The 16044-nt window shown below is 37.8% G+C and overlaps 1 protein-coding gene across 2 annotated transcripts in view; it reads right to left on the bottom strand.

Moving 5' to 3' along the window:
- ESYT2 (extended synaptotagmin 2) overlaps positions 1-16044 on the bottom strand; it is a 95430-nt gene that overhangs the window by 3309 nt on the left and 76077 nt on the right. The window contains exons 14-22 of one of the 2 annotated variants that reach the window (XM_064445013.1): positions 12029-12091; positions 9938-10012; positions 7916-8002; positions 6982-7131; positions 5556-5944; positions 3217-3315; positions 2495-2626; positions 1072-1177; positions 62-111 (exon numbers count right to left, since the gene is read on the bottom strand). In XM_064445013.1, the coding sequence (XP_064301083.1) occupies positions 62-111; positions 1072-1177; positions 2495-2626; positions 3217-3315; positions 5556-5944; positions 6982-7131; positions 7916-8002; positions 9938-10012; positions 12029-12091 (1151 nt within the window). The remainder of the gene's footprint in view (positions 1-61; positions 112-1071; positions 1178-2494; positions 2627-3216; positions 3316-5555; positions 5945-6981; positions 7132-7915; positions 8003-9937; positions 10013-12028; positions 12092-16044) is intronic. The other variant, XM_064445014.1, reaches the window with a different exon arrangement.

The following is a 16044-nucleotide window of genomic DNA, read 5'->3' as shown; positions in this document are numbered from 1 at the left end:
TATTAACACACCAGTTATTAGTATGTAGTATTATTATTAATAAAGGAAATCCTATACTTACCACTGGGTCCAGCCTTTAGCGAGTTCTTCAGATGCCAGAGGTATTAGTAACTGTGGAAAGTTAAATTAGCAATCAATGCATTATGTCCACCTTTCATTCTGTATCTTTTAAAGATCAAATCTGACAATCCTGTAAGCTACTGTATAAGTAATGCCATTAATAAACAATATATTTTACATCCTTGTCATCACAGCTACCTGCTACCTCCTCGACTTGTAGTAAAGTTTCAAGTTGCTGTTTTTGACCTAAAAATCTATACCTTTTAGTGATGCAGTCCCAGAGCACCGCACAGGCTTAAATTCTGAACGATGCACATCTTGGCAATGACAATCAGCTGATGTGTTTACGCTAACAGCCTTCCTGGTAAACAGGAAAATTAAGAATACTGATCACCATGAACTGACCGTGATTCTGATATCTCTGATCCTCTTCCTGAAGGCTGAACATGGCAATTTGCAAGGGTGTAGGAATTTACTTTTCTTTTTTGCATGCTCCAAATCACATGTGCAGGAAATAGTGATTTAATAAGAACCTACAGAACAGTGAAGCTGTAAACACAATAGCTGGTTTTGGCATTGGGAACGTCTCCAGTAGCAGTTCTTTCTCACAGATTTTACAATTTGGAATTTTAATTACTGAACGTGTGTTTGTTCTGTGTGCTTCTCTAAGTACTCCTGCTTGTCTTTCCAGTTTGTCTGAACATTTTCTGAGGTATCACCTGTTTTGTACTGGTTACTTTCTTTCTCTAACTGTATGATTAGTAAGTCTGACATGCAGGTTTCTTTTGTTACTGTAAGCCTCAGAATTTACCATTCTCTAGAAGATATTAATGTCTGTGTCTGCAGTTTGTTCCTTCCCTAACTGAAGCTTGACATTTAAGCCATCTCTGATTTTTCAGAGCTTCATACCTGAATCAGGTGCTTCAGTCAACACTAACAAGCTCATATCACAAGAGGATTTTATATATAATAACAAGCTCTGTTAACAGAATTTGCTTGTTGTCAACTTACCTTGCCAAGCAGCCCTTTATCTTTGGACAAGAAACCACCACTGTTCTTCACTGCTACATCTAGTGTTCTTCTTTGTACTTCAGGCAGGGAAACACTGAAATCAAATCTGACAGGCAAAGTGATGCTTTAGAGAGAATTTTGTATCTGAAGTGCAAGTCAGATTCCTACAGCTAAACAATTCAAATTATAACCAAACCATCCCCCCTCCCCAAACAAAAAGGTGAGGTCTGAGATAAATGAAGAATCCCAATGTTTCGCCAAAAAGTTTTCTTCAATACTATGATCAATATCAATGTCAAATGTTTGAGGCTTCTGTGTCTGGTTTCTAGAAGCCATTGGTAAAACAAAACAAACAAAAAAACCAAGGAAAGGGTCAGCCGCTGACTCCACAGCAAAGAGAATGAGGAATCCTACTATCCTGACAGCTCAATAACACTATTCTCCAAAAGGGAATGTCTGGTCACTCTTACTGATCCTCAGTCTTCTAGAACCAGAGCCCCTTTTCTTTCCTGGCACACCAAGGACACCTATCAACTTTTAAGGGAGAACACATTTTGTTCACTAGGATCTGAAACTTACAGAAAGTGAGGGCAAGATTACACCACAATCTACATCTAATTGTCACTACAGTTCTTAAACAGCTTTATTGCTTTGCAATACGTTTTACTTGGAAAGGCACAGTAAACAAATCTATTACCTGGAATAAACAGGAGAGAGCTGCAGTACCAGCAAAACCTACCAGAGCCTCTAACTAATGATTTACAGATTTCCCTTGGACAGAATGCACTGAAGCACTGCTTTCCCCAAATTAACTTTCTGTCTCTAGAGAGAGGTTTGCTTTATTGATAAGTGACGGGTGGGGGAGGAAGGGGTAGACATGTGAGGGAAACTCCCATCAAAAAGCTGAATGCAAAGATAAGGGTTTTTATGCAGTATAATGTTGCACAAACTTGCACAACTTCCAACCTATGGGCCAGGATGTAGCCTATGAGGAAATTTCCTGACTCCATGGATGCTGAGGAGTGCCACCAAGTAGACTGACTGAGCAATGTGACCATGCACAGGCACTGGCTGGCCAGTCCTATCAAGGAGGCAGCACCTATCGGCCAGGCAATGGGCCGGTTAGAATCAACACACTTCCTGGCAGGAAGGAATTCCAACAGCATTGCCCAGCTAAAAGGCACTCTTGTTCTGACCACCAGCCAGAAGAGTGCACATTGCTTTGTAGCTACCAGGGCCATAGCGGTAACAGGGAACAGAAGGATAGGAAGAGCTGTTATAGCAGAAGAGAAAGGTATGATCAGGTCTGGTGGTAACAACTATTGAGTTTCATCAGCTCATCCGTCCAGGTAAGCTGAGAAACCTTCATTTGACAGCTTTGTTATTACATGACACAAACTATTACACATAGTTTAGAACATACATTTGATCAAATACTGGGTTTAACGTCTTCTTTGATACATGTGTTTTTCTTCTTCCTGATCGTCTCTTATCAGGCAATAAATACATTCTCACGTATGGGTCGGATCCTTCTTCTGAAAAAGCTATTAGATTTCTGTGACCAGTGAAAAACAAGGAAAAACACTTAGAAAATAAATGAGACATTGCTGAATAGAAGTGTCTACTATCACTTAAGTTAGAACATGAATCCATTGTGGGATATCCTGCACAAAGTATGATGCACAGGATACAGCATGTAGATGGCAGCAGTGGAAAAGAAAAACTAAAAAAAAAAAAAAGCCAAGCAGCAGACAGCAGAGGTGGGAAGACAACGTTTCTTTCTTAAATTCCAATTCAAAGTTTAGATATGGGTTTCCAAAAACCATGCGGTTTTGTCACTCCATGAAAAAAATCAGTCTCAGACTTAGCTTTCAGACACTGCTGATAAAAATCTACGTGCCATTTTTATTTCAAATCTCACAGAGGCATAATAGACAAATACAAAATCAAAGCAAAATCTTCAAAGTTTTTACTGATTCTGCGTACAGCTCTGTATGTTTTTGTATTGACACATAATTACAATCAGTATGTTATTTTAAAAATAGCAAAGATCAGCCAGACAACCAATTTAAGAGCTTAAGTCAAGATATAGCAAAGTTTACAAAGAAATATGCACAGAAATGAAATTTGCTATTTTGAGCTCACCTGCAGGAATGCACTACCACAATCAGTTTGTTTCTTTGTGAACTGTGACGAATCGTTAGCTGAATCTGTCCTAAGGGAGACTGCCCCAGAGTTGTTCCACTGCAGGAAAAAGTAGAACATTATGCTTAGTTTTAAAACGCATATCTAAAGTAAGACCTGACTGAAATACATGCTCAGTAGTTTTACCAGAAATCATGTATTATCCATTTAACTTTTCACTAGTCCAATGTGAAGGAAGAGAGCACACACAAGTTAGCACATGAGCGTATCTTCATCAGTTTCTTTTACCTCGGTTCCTTGTCCAACAGCTCTACTCTCCAAAATAAGCTAGGTATTACTGTCAGTTTAGAGGTCAGCTGCTCTTCAGTTTTTCTGCTCTGAATGCTTTTACTGTTTTTTTACTTTGAAAGCCATTATCAGTAAAGAACTTGTTTACCCTAAAATAAACATTAAAACAGTGTATAGGAAATTGGAAAGAATAATGGTGCCAACTGCAATGAAAACCTCAGTGATGAGTCACTCTTACCTACAGCCAGGAATCAACCAGAAGCCCAGCTCATTCTTTCCTAAATTCGCTAATGTAGAAATATAGATAGTTTTGAGATTAAGGGATACTTAAACCCACTTACTGTCTTAAAAGCTCAAATCACAGGATAAACACTGCCATTTTACTTTTCTGTAGCTCATGCCACACTGAATATAAGATTAGAATCAATTTACACTTACAAATACAGGTCATGCTTAAATAAAAAGCAAACACCATGTTTCAGAATTTCTGCTTTAAAGAATGGGCAATATTTGCAGAGTTTCCTCATCTCTATGAAATGCTTGTTTTAGTTTGTGTAAACTGACTATGAGCATTTTCTGTTTCACACAGGACAGTATATGGCATGCTTGGCATTTCTCAACTGCCTGAAGGGTATCTTAACTTCAAGGGAGAGGCCTGCCTCTTTTGTGAACAGCCCCTTTGTAGTGATTGCTCCATTAAAGTTCCCAAGTCATTCACTTCAAAAACTTGAGTGAAGCATTTCAGTTGTTTTCTATTTAGAAGGAAAAAAAAAACCCACGTAGCTTTACCACTCATCAAATGAGAAAGTATGAAATTTGTGTATTAAATAAGGAGTAGTATTTCAACATCTATCATAATTAACAAAGCCTAACACAGTTGTGGGCCAGAAGAGAGACTGACTGAAGACAAGACAGCAGAGGACCATAAAGATAAATGGGGGACTGGAGCACATAAGCAGATGGTGGAGGAGATGAGTCTGTACAAATTGAAGAGAAGACCAACAGCATATTCAACTACAGACTTCCACTGCTTAAAACAGACATTATAAAGAAGACTGAGTCAGACTCTTCATGGCTGCACACAGTAGAAGAACAAGAGGCCACTGTCAAATTGCAGCAAGATAAATTTCATTTGGAAACCAGGAAAAAAATGTTTTCACAGTGGAGTGGTTAAGCACTGGAATTGTTGAGAAAGTTTATAGAACCTCCATCCTTGGGGATATTAAAAACTTGTTTGGAAAAGCCCAAGAAACCTGATCTCACTTTGAAGGGGGATTAGCTTTGAGCAGAGGGACCAATGACCTCCAGAGGTTCCTTCCAACCTGTATTACTCTCTTGATTCTATGAGCTCTGTTAGAGAAAAAGATGAATCAGTTCAATCCCTTACAAATAAAAAATTAAAACCTTTCTACTTAGCTTCACAGAGGAGCTACATGAATAGGGATTAATGGTTTCCATTCTCCTATTCAGAGCAGAATGGCTGCTCAGCTATCTTTACTGGTAAGTATAGCTGCCCATTGAGGCAGGTAAAAAAACCTAGAGAATTAAAGAAAGCATAACTGCAGCAATCCTCATTAACTGAACAGTAACTCACTATTCATTTAACATTCTTTATAGTCAACTATCCCTCTGAGTAATTTAAAAGACTAGCTATATTCAGCTTAACTGGCTTAATACTATTGCCAATAGGATTCAGTGGCAAAACAGGCAACTATTGCCATGAAAAGTGATTAAACCTGTATTGAAAACTAGTCTTCCCTCTTGCCATCCTGCTCTTTTTAGTACTGCACAGTGTAACTATGAGAACAAGGTGGACTTCATCTTGCAGATCATCGCAATGTTAAGGTAACTTCTAATTGCAGAATCTGTCTAACTGAGGTACAGGGAAGAAGCAGAAAATCACAATGACTGATTTTCAAACGCCAGGCTCAAACTGCAACAGGAAAAATATTCCAGAAATGCAAACTAAGCACTCTTTCTGTGGCTGCACTGAGGACATTTTATATAAATCAACTTAGGTGTATTGCAAAAAGAAGTAATTAACACCGTACTTTTCAAGCTGTCGTAGTCTTTGCCGTAGCTCCTGTGTGGCAATAGGCAGAGATATGTCTGAGGCTATGCTAGGAGTGGGTTCTTTGACTGAGAGGTGGCTGGGAGAATAAGAGAAGTTAGAGGCATGAAGACTGGAGGAACTTCGGCTGAGATCTGTTGGCCACTGAGGGCTGGCATTGGGAGGCTGACTTTTTTCAGCTGTATCAGTCTTTTTATCACTGTCAGTCACTGGGGAAGCTGGAACAGGTTTGTTTGAATCAGGTGGTGGCGAGACAGGAACCTGAGGCTTAAAAGATGATTTTCTTGCATCTTTGGAAACAGATGGCCTTTTTACTTGGGCTGAGTGTTGATGATCTGGAGATCTTGCTTGCTTTTCAAGAGAAAGGACCTAGATATAGCAAAAATACATATAACATTACTATTTTCCAGTATAAAAAAGACTGACAAATTTGTTCTACAAGAGTACTGGTTGGTGACAAGTTGTTAAGTTCAGACACTAATGCAGGACCAAAAATATTCACACTTATACTCATTCACTCTACAACAGGAATCCTTTTGCACAGCAAAACAGCTCCATCTTCTTTGCAGCAACTGCAGTAGCTATAAACCAATGTGAAATTCTCCATTCATTTAGAATTATTCTCCTCGTTTCCCTCTCATACTCTACACACTTCTGGTGCAAGTGCTATTACTTTGCAGCTCCAGGCACTGGGAAAGATATTCTATAATTTTTTTTTCTTCTAATCTTTTGAAATCAATCCTACATCACAAGTTCTTCTCATTGTCCTTACTTTCTCTTTAAAGGTTAATTTCATTTTTAATGACGAGCAAGCAAGAAAGTGCTTTGGGAATGAACAAACAATGGAAGTGAACAGAAGCTCACTACCTTATTAAACCAGGTAATTTTGCTGCGGAAAAAGAAAAATCAGCTTTCAGGTACGCAAGTTTCATCTTCAAAACTCCAATGTGCTTGAAAGTTGGTCTGAATTTTTCTAGTGCTATGAAGGTACTTCCCTTCCCTATAAACCTTATTCTTTTTAAACCATCACAACCTCAGTTCCATTTCTGTAAGACAAATGCGATTTCACTGATCTGTAGACTACTGAGTCATAAGAGACTTGAAGGAATTCAGATTGCAAACATGACTTATGAACCTAAAGCCACGGGGAACCTCAGTCTTAATCAATGCAGCCGATTATTGTTTTGTTCAGATAATTTTCTGGTTTCTAAATTGCATGTATTTAAATTAGAGGTTATCTTTGTGTAGTTGATAGCACTGCCACAACTAAGAATGCCTGGCATCGTGACACCCAAGGAAATGTACTGTTTTCTTCATAAAGCTAGAAGACCAGAATATTTAAGTATATTTAAGACCAGTCTTAAATATACTTTCAGATATTTACAAAGGGAAAAGTTTTAGAGTACCCTGAGTGCAATCTTCATGTTTATAGTGCTGTTTGGACCAGAGTTGCTCAGGTGGAACCGCTGATGCATAGTTAAATCTTCACTCTCCAGCAACTGGCTTAGAGGCAGTTTGAAGTTCCCCAAAGAACACTGGTGCTGTTCATCCCTCACCTGAAAAAACACAGAAGCTAAGACATTTTGTATCATCTGCTTTGTTAGAATTCAGAGAAAGGAAAGGAAATTACAATTTTATTTAAAAACAAAAAATCCAAACAATATGAAATGTAGTTTGTTCTTAAACCTGATCATAAGATCTTGAAGAAGGAAATAGCAAACATACTTGATGCCTACTTTCTTCATTCCTATCTTCTATGGCAAAAGCAAGGCAGAAAATTAACCATATCTACATCTGCTTGACCCTTGATCAAAACAACTATGTGGTTTCCAAACGGTCTGTGTGAAAATGAATTCCCACAACTGTTAGAGGAATAGTAACTAGGACAGTAGTCACTTACAGTTTAGTCTCTTTGAACTACGAAAATGACATGTCAGCAGTGTAAAGGGATACAGTACTTGGATAATGCAAAGGCTCCCTTGGCATGACAGAGGAAACAAATCAGCCATACATAACAGCAATTTCTGCTAGTAGTTAAGACTGTTAAGGTTCAAAACAGGTATCAAAATTTCATTTTTTTGCCTTTTTATTTTTTTTTTTCTGAAGTAAGACATCCATCAACTATGTTCTTCTAGTGAGAGACTGGTTATAATTTTTCTTCCTCTTAGTAGTAAATGCAAATAAACATTTCACAGCCTGGTCTTAAAATCCACTTTAAGTATAATTTTAATGGTGTTCACAATATATTCAGTCTCATTTCATAACAGCGTGTAATGTCTGAATGTTACTACTAAAATGTCTTCGAAAAGAAAGGTATCTAAAGAAAGTGAGACAACATACCTCAACTTCAAGATCTTGTCTTTTGGGATTGTGTACAAAGAAAGTAAAGTTTTCCTCCCACACGGGTTCGTTGGTCTTGTATCGAATCTAAAGTTAGAGAACAGGAAGCATACAAACTGTGAAACATTATTGTCTAATAAAGCCGTGGCAAGAGTTGAGCACATTTTTCATTCTGGCTTTGCAAAATTAATGTCTGAAGCATGACATTTAAACAAAGGCCAGGTGGGACCTACGCAAGGCATATGTAATATCACACATAAAATTATACACAGGACATGTAATAGATTGTTTTGCATTAAAGTTGCTGTACGTAAAGTAAAACTCCTGCTAAAGAACCTTTACTTCACACCAGTCTATGAACAAAAGCAAGGTCTTCAGACTGGCACATTTTCTCTCTTCTCATACTTCTCTATAAGGGCTGAACTAACTCAATTAAATTCCTTGAAACTAGTATTTTTCCCTCTAATTGCCAAGTAGCCATGTGGAAGATTCACTGCCAAATCTCACTACTTTCAGCAACCCATTAATTGTGGGAGGGAGAGAGAGGAAAAAAGCATTCATTAAAAAAGCTATCTCCAGGAACAAAGAACTTTAATTTTTATCTACATTCTCTAATAGGTATCAAAATTAAGACTGTATATAAGATCTAGTCTAGGCTTTGTGACAATTTTTGAAAGGATATGAAGAATCCAATTTGACAGGATATGAACGAGAGGGAGCCTCTTCCTTTTGGCTCCCTGACATTTTTCCTTTAAAAAAGAAAGAAAAAAACCCAAACCCAAAACACACCCATATTGCATATATCTACCTATCCCTTCACTTGCTATTTTATTTTAAAGAGCTGTTTGAATGCACACAGGTTAATTATGGACAAGACGACAGGTATGGTGAATGCCTTGGGTCAAAATCAGAGGGATCACCATCAAGATCGACGTCATGACAGGCATCTGTTACAGACCACCCAATTAAGAAAAAGAGATGGATGACACCTTCTTCAGATGACTCAAAACTGTCTCAGGTCTGCAGAACCAGGTTCTCACCAAGAGCTTCAACTACTCTGATGTTTTCTAGGAAAACAGCACGGTGGTGCACAAGCAGTTTAAGAGTTTGTGCTAGGAAAATGCACACTGTTGTGTTACGGTTGTCTCGATCATTGGATGTATTGACTAGGAGTGGTGTTTTGAATCCACTGCTTACAAATGAGGAATATTGATTGGCTGATGTGATTTTCAACAGCAGCCTTTGGCTACAGTGACTGTCAGATCACAGAGCTTAAGATCCTAAGGGGCATGAGGAAAACAAATAGCAGAATAAAAGCCTTGGACTTCAGAAAAGCAGATTTCAACTTGCTCTAGGAACTGTCAGAAGGGATTCCATGAGTGTCTACCTTGGAAGGCAAAGGAGCTCAGGAGTGCTAGAGGACAGCCTTCTCAAAGCACAGAAGTGGTCCATACCTCAAAGCAGAAAAAGCAGCAGACATAACAAAGTAGCCTGGCTAAACGACAAGCTCCTGAGAACTACACAGCACTTTGGCTAATCTAAGTCCCTACTTTTTGAGATATGGTGTGAATTTTGGGGTTGTCCTGTGCAGGGAAAGGAGTTGGACTTGATGATCCTTGTGGGTCTCTTCCAACTCAGGACATTCTTTAAACAGAAAGTTAAAGCAGATGATCTTCAGTGGTCCCATTTCTGGGATTCTGAAAATTTTCAAATCTCGATCAGTATTTTGAAGCCTGCTGTTTGCCTACACCGTTATTTATATAATCACTACTGTAGAAATCCCAGCTGCAGATCAGAATCTACTGCGGAAGGATATCTACAAATAGTTAAAAATCTGGTCTCTACTCACAGTGGTTAAACTGAGTACACACCCATTCCAACCTTGGCTTCTTGTTGGCAATTTCAGTTCTGGTGGTAACTTTTAGTGCAGTGGATATACTCAGTGGCTTGATAGCCAATGCCAAGCACACAGAGCCACCAAATGTTTGTAGACAAAGCCAAGTAAAAAGGGTAGGAACTTACCTTACTTTCCTGTGCCTTGTGTCCAACCGACAGCAAAACAAGTGGGTTGGGATTGCTGTTTATTTTCTTTCCTGACTGGTAAAGAAAAAGCAAAAACTTTGCCTTCAGAATAAAGCAAAACCTCTCTCCTCTGAAACTTAAATGTTTGCATCTTAAAAATACAAATCATATGCATTCTACTATATGCTTATCGATTATTCTCAGTATTTTATTCAATAAGCTTGAATGGCAGGCTGGCTAGTAACTCATGAACACATTAACACGAAGGCATCCAGCTACCCTAAATATGCTGAAGCAAAGCACTACAAATAAGCAGGAGTTTTACACTCCCTTCCATTTTCTTCAAATGAAAGTGGTAAGGTGCAAATTCTTATCCTTTAATGAGCATTGCAACCCCCAAAGCTAATGAAGCATAGTTAAAACTGCAAAATGAATACTGCATGCAGATGGGAGATATGGAGAAAGCACGAACTCAGGAAGCTTACTTTATTTACATCGCAGTAGTATTATTAAATTGGATGTAATGTCAGAACATTGATATTCCCCCTTTTTCAGTTTGGGGAGAAAGAAGATGCACTATAATGTACCTGATGTATATTTCTACAGTTTACCAAATACTCATTATTAGAGAATCAACCATCTGCCATATCTGAGCCTTGCTCACCAGCTGTATAGCATTACATCAAACTGTGAAAATAAACATCAGTTTAGAAAAAAATTATACACACAAAGGAACATTCCCAACTACATGTTTCTTTCACAAATTTTAAATTAACCTAATAAAAATTTAAGTCAGAAAGAAAAGTTAGACATGAAAGTTAATCATCTCAAGCAGGTGTTAATGCAGTTTAAAAGGCCTAGAAAATATGGTATATTTTGGTTAATAATATACTTTGAATTCTACCATGTAGGAAATTGTACAGATCAGGTATGTAAACAGAAAGTTAGTTAAAATCTACTTAATGCATGTAAGGTCACAATTACAACCAAGTGATTGAAATATTTTATATTCTTAAGAGTGTGCATATTTTAGGTATTTCTGGATCTGGACTTACATTTTGGACATCATACTTCCACTAATATTACTTGACTTCCACGTGACACACTGCTTATAACCATACTTTCCTTCAGAAAAAAAGCTGTTAAGAAAGCACTCCTTTCTTGGATGAATGCCGCATTTCTTTTTTTCATGATTTCTAATCAAAAATATTTAGCTCTCATCAAAGACAACAGAATACAAAGGTTTAAGTAACAGAAAGTAAGCTAGATTACACTCCAACTTATGGTGTTTAAAAGTGGTAGGTGAAATTCATTTCATGTTTTCTTTGTCCATAAAAAGGTGCCTGAAACTCCCTTTTCTTCATAAAACGATGAAACTACAGAAGTTGACAGAAAGACCCTGTCGCTTATGCTGATGTGTAAATATAAATGATATTAATTCATGTTAAATAGGCCACAATATGTACACACACATAGAACGCACCTCTAACACCTGCCACTGACAGATTTGCTGTTGACAGTCTACTAGAAACTGCCTCTTGTTCAAGTTCCTTCAGCTGAGAACATGGCTTATGCCTTCCAAGGTTGCCTCTCAATTCTGTCTCTTCCATATCAAAAAGCTGGGCTAAATTTATTTAGCATTTATATAAAAGATATAATGTCATCTAAAAACGTCTATCAGAAACAAGATTATTTCAAAACATGTCAGAGATTGATTTTACTGGTTATTCATTCAGAGTTGACCAATAAAGCAATAAAGTATCACTCGCTGTGTAAAAGATGTTTTAGCTTTCATGTCAGCTTTGGTCCTTAGTTACTACTACAAATTAGTTCTCAGGGCTGTTTTTTCCCCCAGTCTTCTAAAGCAGTCTATACTCCACTGAGCTGATCTAAAATTCAACTTACCACAGACCACAGTATTTTACCAGTATCTTGACCCCTTCGTGAAACCAAATTTAAGTAAAATGGAATTGCACTAAATATGTATCTGGCAACAGAAATTCTATCCACTGTTGGAAAAGAAGTGTTGCAGGCATTTGTGCATTTCCAATTACTTTTGTGACCTTAAATGGACAACTATATTAGTTTTACCTTTAGGGCTTTCTGAACAGCAGCCTTCTTCAAGCCATCAGGGTTAAATTCTAATGGATTATGCTTTTATGTCAGGAGAGAATGAACATAGGAAGGGTTAATAAGTCATGCAATGAAGCAATTTCACTAGGTTAATTAATTATGACATGACAACATAGGACAAAGCGGGGGAAAAAAATCAACCTAAAAAAATCCCCTAAAAATCTTTCAAACAAAACAATGAAGGAACCACAACAACCACCATCAGGTCTGACAAAACTTTGTTTTTTTATCTCTTGTCCTCCCTGAATGTTTGTATTCTGCTTTAGAACTAATATACTCACTTTCAGTCCACTTATAACTGAGCCTTACCAGGTTTTTTTTACTGTAATAAAGAAACTTCACAAAACAGGTGTTATTGAATGCCTGAACTCTTATGGACTGCCTTCTGAATGATCCTTTTTTAAATTTGGTTAAGTAGATTTTCACAACATAGATGCTTCTCTGACAGCAAGTCAAGTAATTATGTGAAGGAGTCCTCTTATGGGAGAAATTACTATGCTAAAAGTATTGATAGGACTCAGATTATAAAAATCTAACTCACTTGAGCCTCTTCAGCAGATGAATGATACAAACACCGCATGCTAACTAGAATGAAGGTCTACTACTTCACTAATTTGAATGAAGACATGTAAATTCACTAACAATAGGAATTTGAACTGATTTAGCAGGACAAAACCTCTGACTACTTTCCATTAATTTAGCAAATTTTTAAATTTTATTTTAAGAATATTGTTCTTGAAGGGACATGTGTAAAGTACCAAAATGTTACAGAAAATTTGCATTCAACTCTTAAGAAATAATTTCACGAAATACGATTTTGAAAGAATAGACTTCAAGTTAGTATACTTATGGCTGGCTGCTTCTTTGAGCACAAATTTTTGTTTCAAGGGACAATTCTGCTTTAAAAGCTGTAGCGTGTGGCATCAAAAAACCTGCATAATGGCCTTTTTAAACATGCTGGTTTCTGAACAGGAACTAATATTATTAATGCTCTGACAAAATAAATGCCTTCCTGAAATTCAAATCCAAAAGTGACTAAAATGTGAAGAGAAAGTAAACCTTTGTGCAGATATACTCTTTTACATTTTCTTTTGGAATGTCATATCCTGAAGTTGGTCAACATATACGGCGAGATTCCTGGCACTGAGCTTTAAAATTTCAATTTCAGAATGAATATAGAATATGATGAAATTGGCTTTGTGGGATTTTTTGTTAATCATTATTTTTCTTAAAATAAAATTAAGGAATCTTCCACAGCTATTTATGATACATTAGGGACTTACTATTGTACTTAAAGACCTTCAAAGATGGGACACTGCATGATACCCCTAAACATATCAATCCTAACATTTAACTATCCTTTTCATTAGAAAATATTTTAACGCCCAACAGGTTGTGCCTTGCTGGAGTTTAAGCACTGTATCTTCTTTTCTGACAATCATGAAAAAGTCACTTTGTTTGCAACAGCCTCTTATCATTTTCATCCCCATCTTTACTTCCTAAGGCTAAACTCATCCTACTTACTCTTCCTCTCCTAGTCATGCTTACTGGCTTTCTCATTATCATCACTGGTGTCCTTCAGATCTTAAATTGCTTGTCAAAATCAGGGCCTTAGTAATCGCTAAATAGAATGGAAAGATTAGTCCATACATCTCACAGGCTACACTCCTCTTTCTGTATATAGTATGGCATTTGTCTTTCATAACAGCATGATACAGCACGACTACATATCAATTTCTGCAGAGCTATCCATCAGATAACTATTTCCACCCCATATTTATATGGGTGCAATGACCATCCTCTATGGAAAAGTACCTTATTTTTCCAGGTCATATCTGCAATTCATCAAGATCATTTTGAATCCTAAACTGCCCCTCAACTTACTGGCCATCTTTCCTTCACATTTGCACCTGCATATTCAGTACACATATTTTTTCCCCCTATACTATTGTTTCAAAGAATTCTGAAAGTCTAAAACAAACCTATGTGATCAATTATAAAGGCAGGCAACCAATGATTCCTGGATATTGAACATGTCTCAATTCCTCTGGAATCATAGCAAGGACAGACCAAAAGGGACATCAGCTGGGGCAAATATATGTTTAAGCCAGACTTCAGGTTTCAAGGGAAGGAGCTGCACATCCATGAGGATGGTGGCTGAAAGGCTGGGTGGGAGGAAACTAAGAGAAGAAAAAGGAGTATTCAATATAAAAAGCCAAGAAAAGGTTTTGCCTTAGGCGACAGAATTGTCTTGCTATGCTTCTGAGTGTCTCTGCAGTTACAGAAAAAGGGGACGGGTATCCAGGAGCTATACTGGTAACTGACACAGTGGAATAAATCAGACTTCAGGCTAGCATTCTGTAACAGCCAGTGACATTTGCAGTAAATCCTAATGGCAAACCCATAAATCACACCGCAATAAGCTGCAGATCCTAATTCAGGTACGCTTTGGAGTACGACTTCTGTTGACTCACTAAGTCTTGCTTGGGGCTTTAAAGTGTCTAAATCTGTGAGTGCATCCTCAGCTGACAACCAGAAAACAGTCACTGATTTGTAAGAGCTGATTTAAAATATGGATAATTTATGATATATAGACACCAAAAGAAAAATTGTTATGAACTAATGATACTATATCATAAAAATAGCATTACTCACTTTTGGAAATTATACTAAGAACACTATTCATACTTCTTAACTTCAGATAAATCAAATTTAGATAAGTAAATGTCTGAATTAGGTGTCATGAATCTAGGTTCCCCGCAGTCAATAAAACGGTCTAGCAAGGAATGGAGAGCACTCACAGTATTGGATTTTACTCTCCTGTCATGGTTTTAGCTGGGATAGAGTTAATTTTCTGCACTGCAGCTGCCATAGTGCTCTGCTTTGGACTTAGCATGAAAACAATGTTGAGATAACACACAGATGTTTTGGTTGTTGCTGGGTAGTGCTTGTACTAGTCAAGGACTTTTCTGGCTTCCCATGCTCTGCCGGGTGCACAAGAAGCCGGGAGGGGAGGGGGGCACAGCTAAGAGAGTGGACTGAAACCGGCCAAAGGGATATTCCACATCATGTAACGTCATGCCCAGTATGCTACTGGGAGGAGCTGGCCGGGGGAGGGAGGCAGCAATCGCGGCTCGGGGACCAGCAGCATCAGTCGGCGGGTGGTGAGCGGTTGTACCGTTTGTGCTTCTGGGTTTTTTTTCCTTTTTCTTTCTATTATATTATCATTATTGTTATGATTATCATAATATTATCATTATTTTATTCTAATTATTAAAACTGTTCTTACCTCAACCCACAAGTTTTTTTTCTTTTGCTCTTCCAATTCTCTCCCCCATCCCACAGGGGCGGGGGGAGCGAGCAAGCGGCTGCGTGGCGTTTAGTTGCTGAGTGGGGCTGAACCATGACATCTCCCTTTATAAAGTAAGTCCCCTTTTTAACACTCCCCCCCGCCAGTAACTCATGTTACATGTCAATTCGATATCTGAACTTGCAGGTGTGAGTGTTTGCATAACACATGTTTAAAGATGCCCTGAAAACAAGATGCAGTTTTATGACTGCTGAAGCTGTTGTTATCTCTGGGCTACTCCAGTCCTCTCCTCTCTCCTGGACTCCAGCCACAAATCTTGTCCTCTTGCTTGCTGCAAGACTGGCAACTGCAGAACAAGGTAGTTAACACCACTGTTGAAGAAATCCAGACCTGGCTATCCTAAAATGGTTGCTCGTCAACTCTGGCTCATAAATCACTTCGGGGTTTTGAAAAATTTTGTCCTATGTCTAAACAGATGCTGTTATACGTATATGACATGTCCTAATGCAAAGACCCTAAGATCAACAAAAACATCAGGGCTACAGTCTTTATCAAGCTTTTTGATCTTTTAAAATTATTATTCTTTTTAGGATACATCTATTATTTTTATAACTAAAAGAAACAGCAACTACTTATCAGTTATAATACCAAGATAACTGAACGA

Source organism: Phalacrocorax carbo, chromosome 2 (genome assembly GCF_963921805.1).
Source record: "Phalacrocorax carbo chromosome 2, bPhaCar2.1, whole genome shotgun sequence".
NCBI lineage: Eukaryota > Metazoa > Chordata > Aves > Suliformes > Phalacrocoracidae > Phalacrocorax > Phalacrocorax carbo.
Note: the sequence above shows the minus strand (reverse complement) of the source record. Positions and strands in the feature narration are given on the sequence as shown.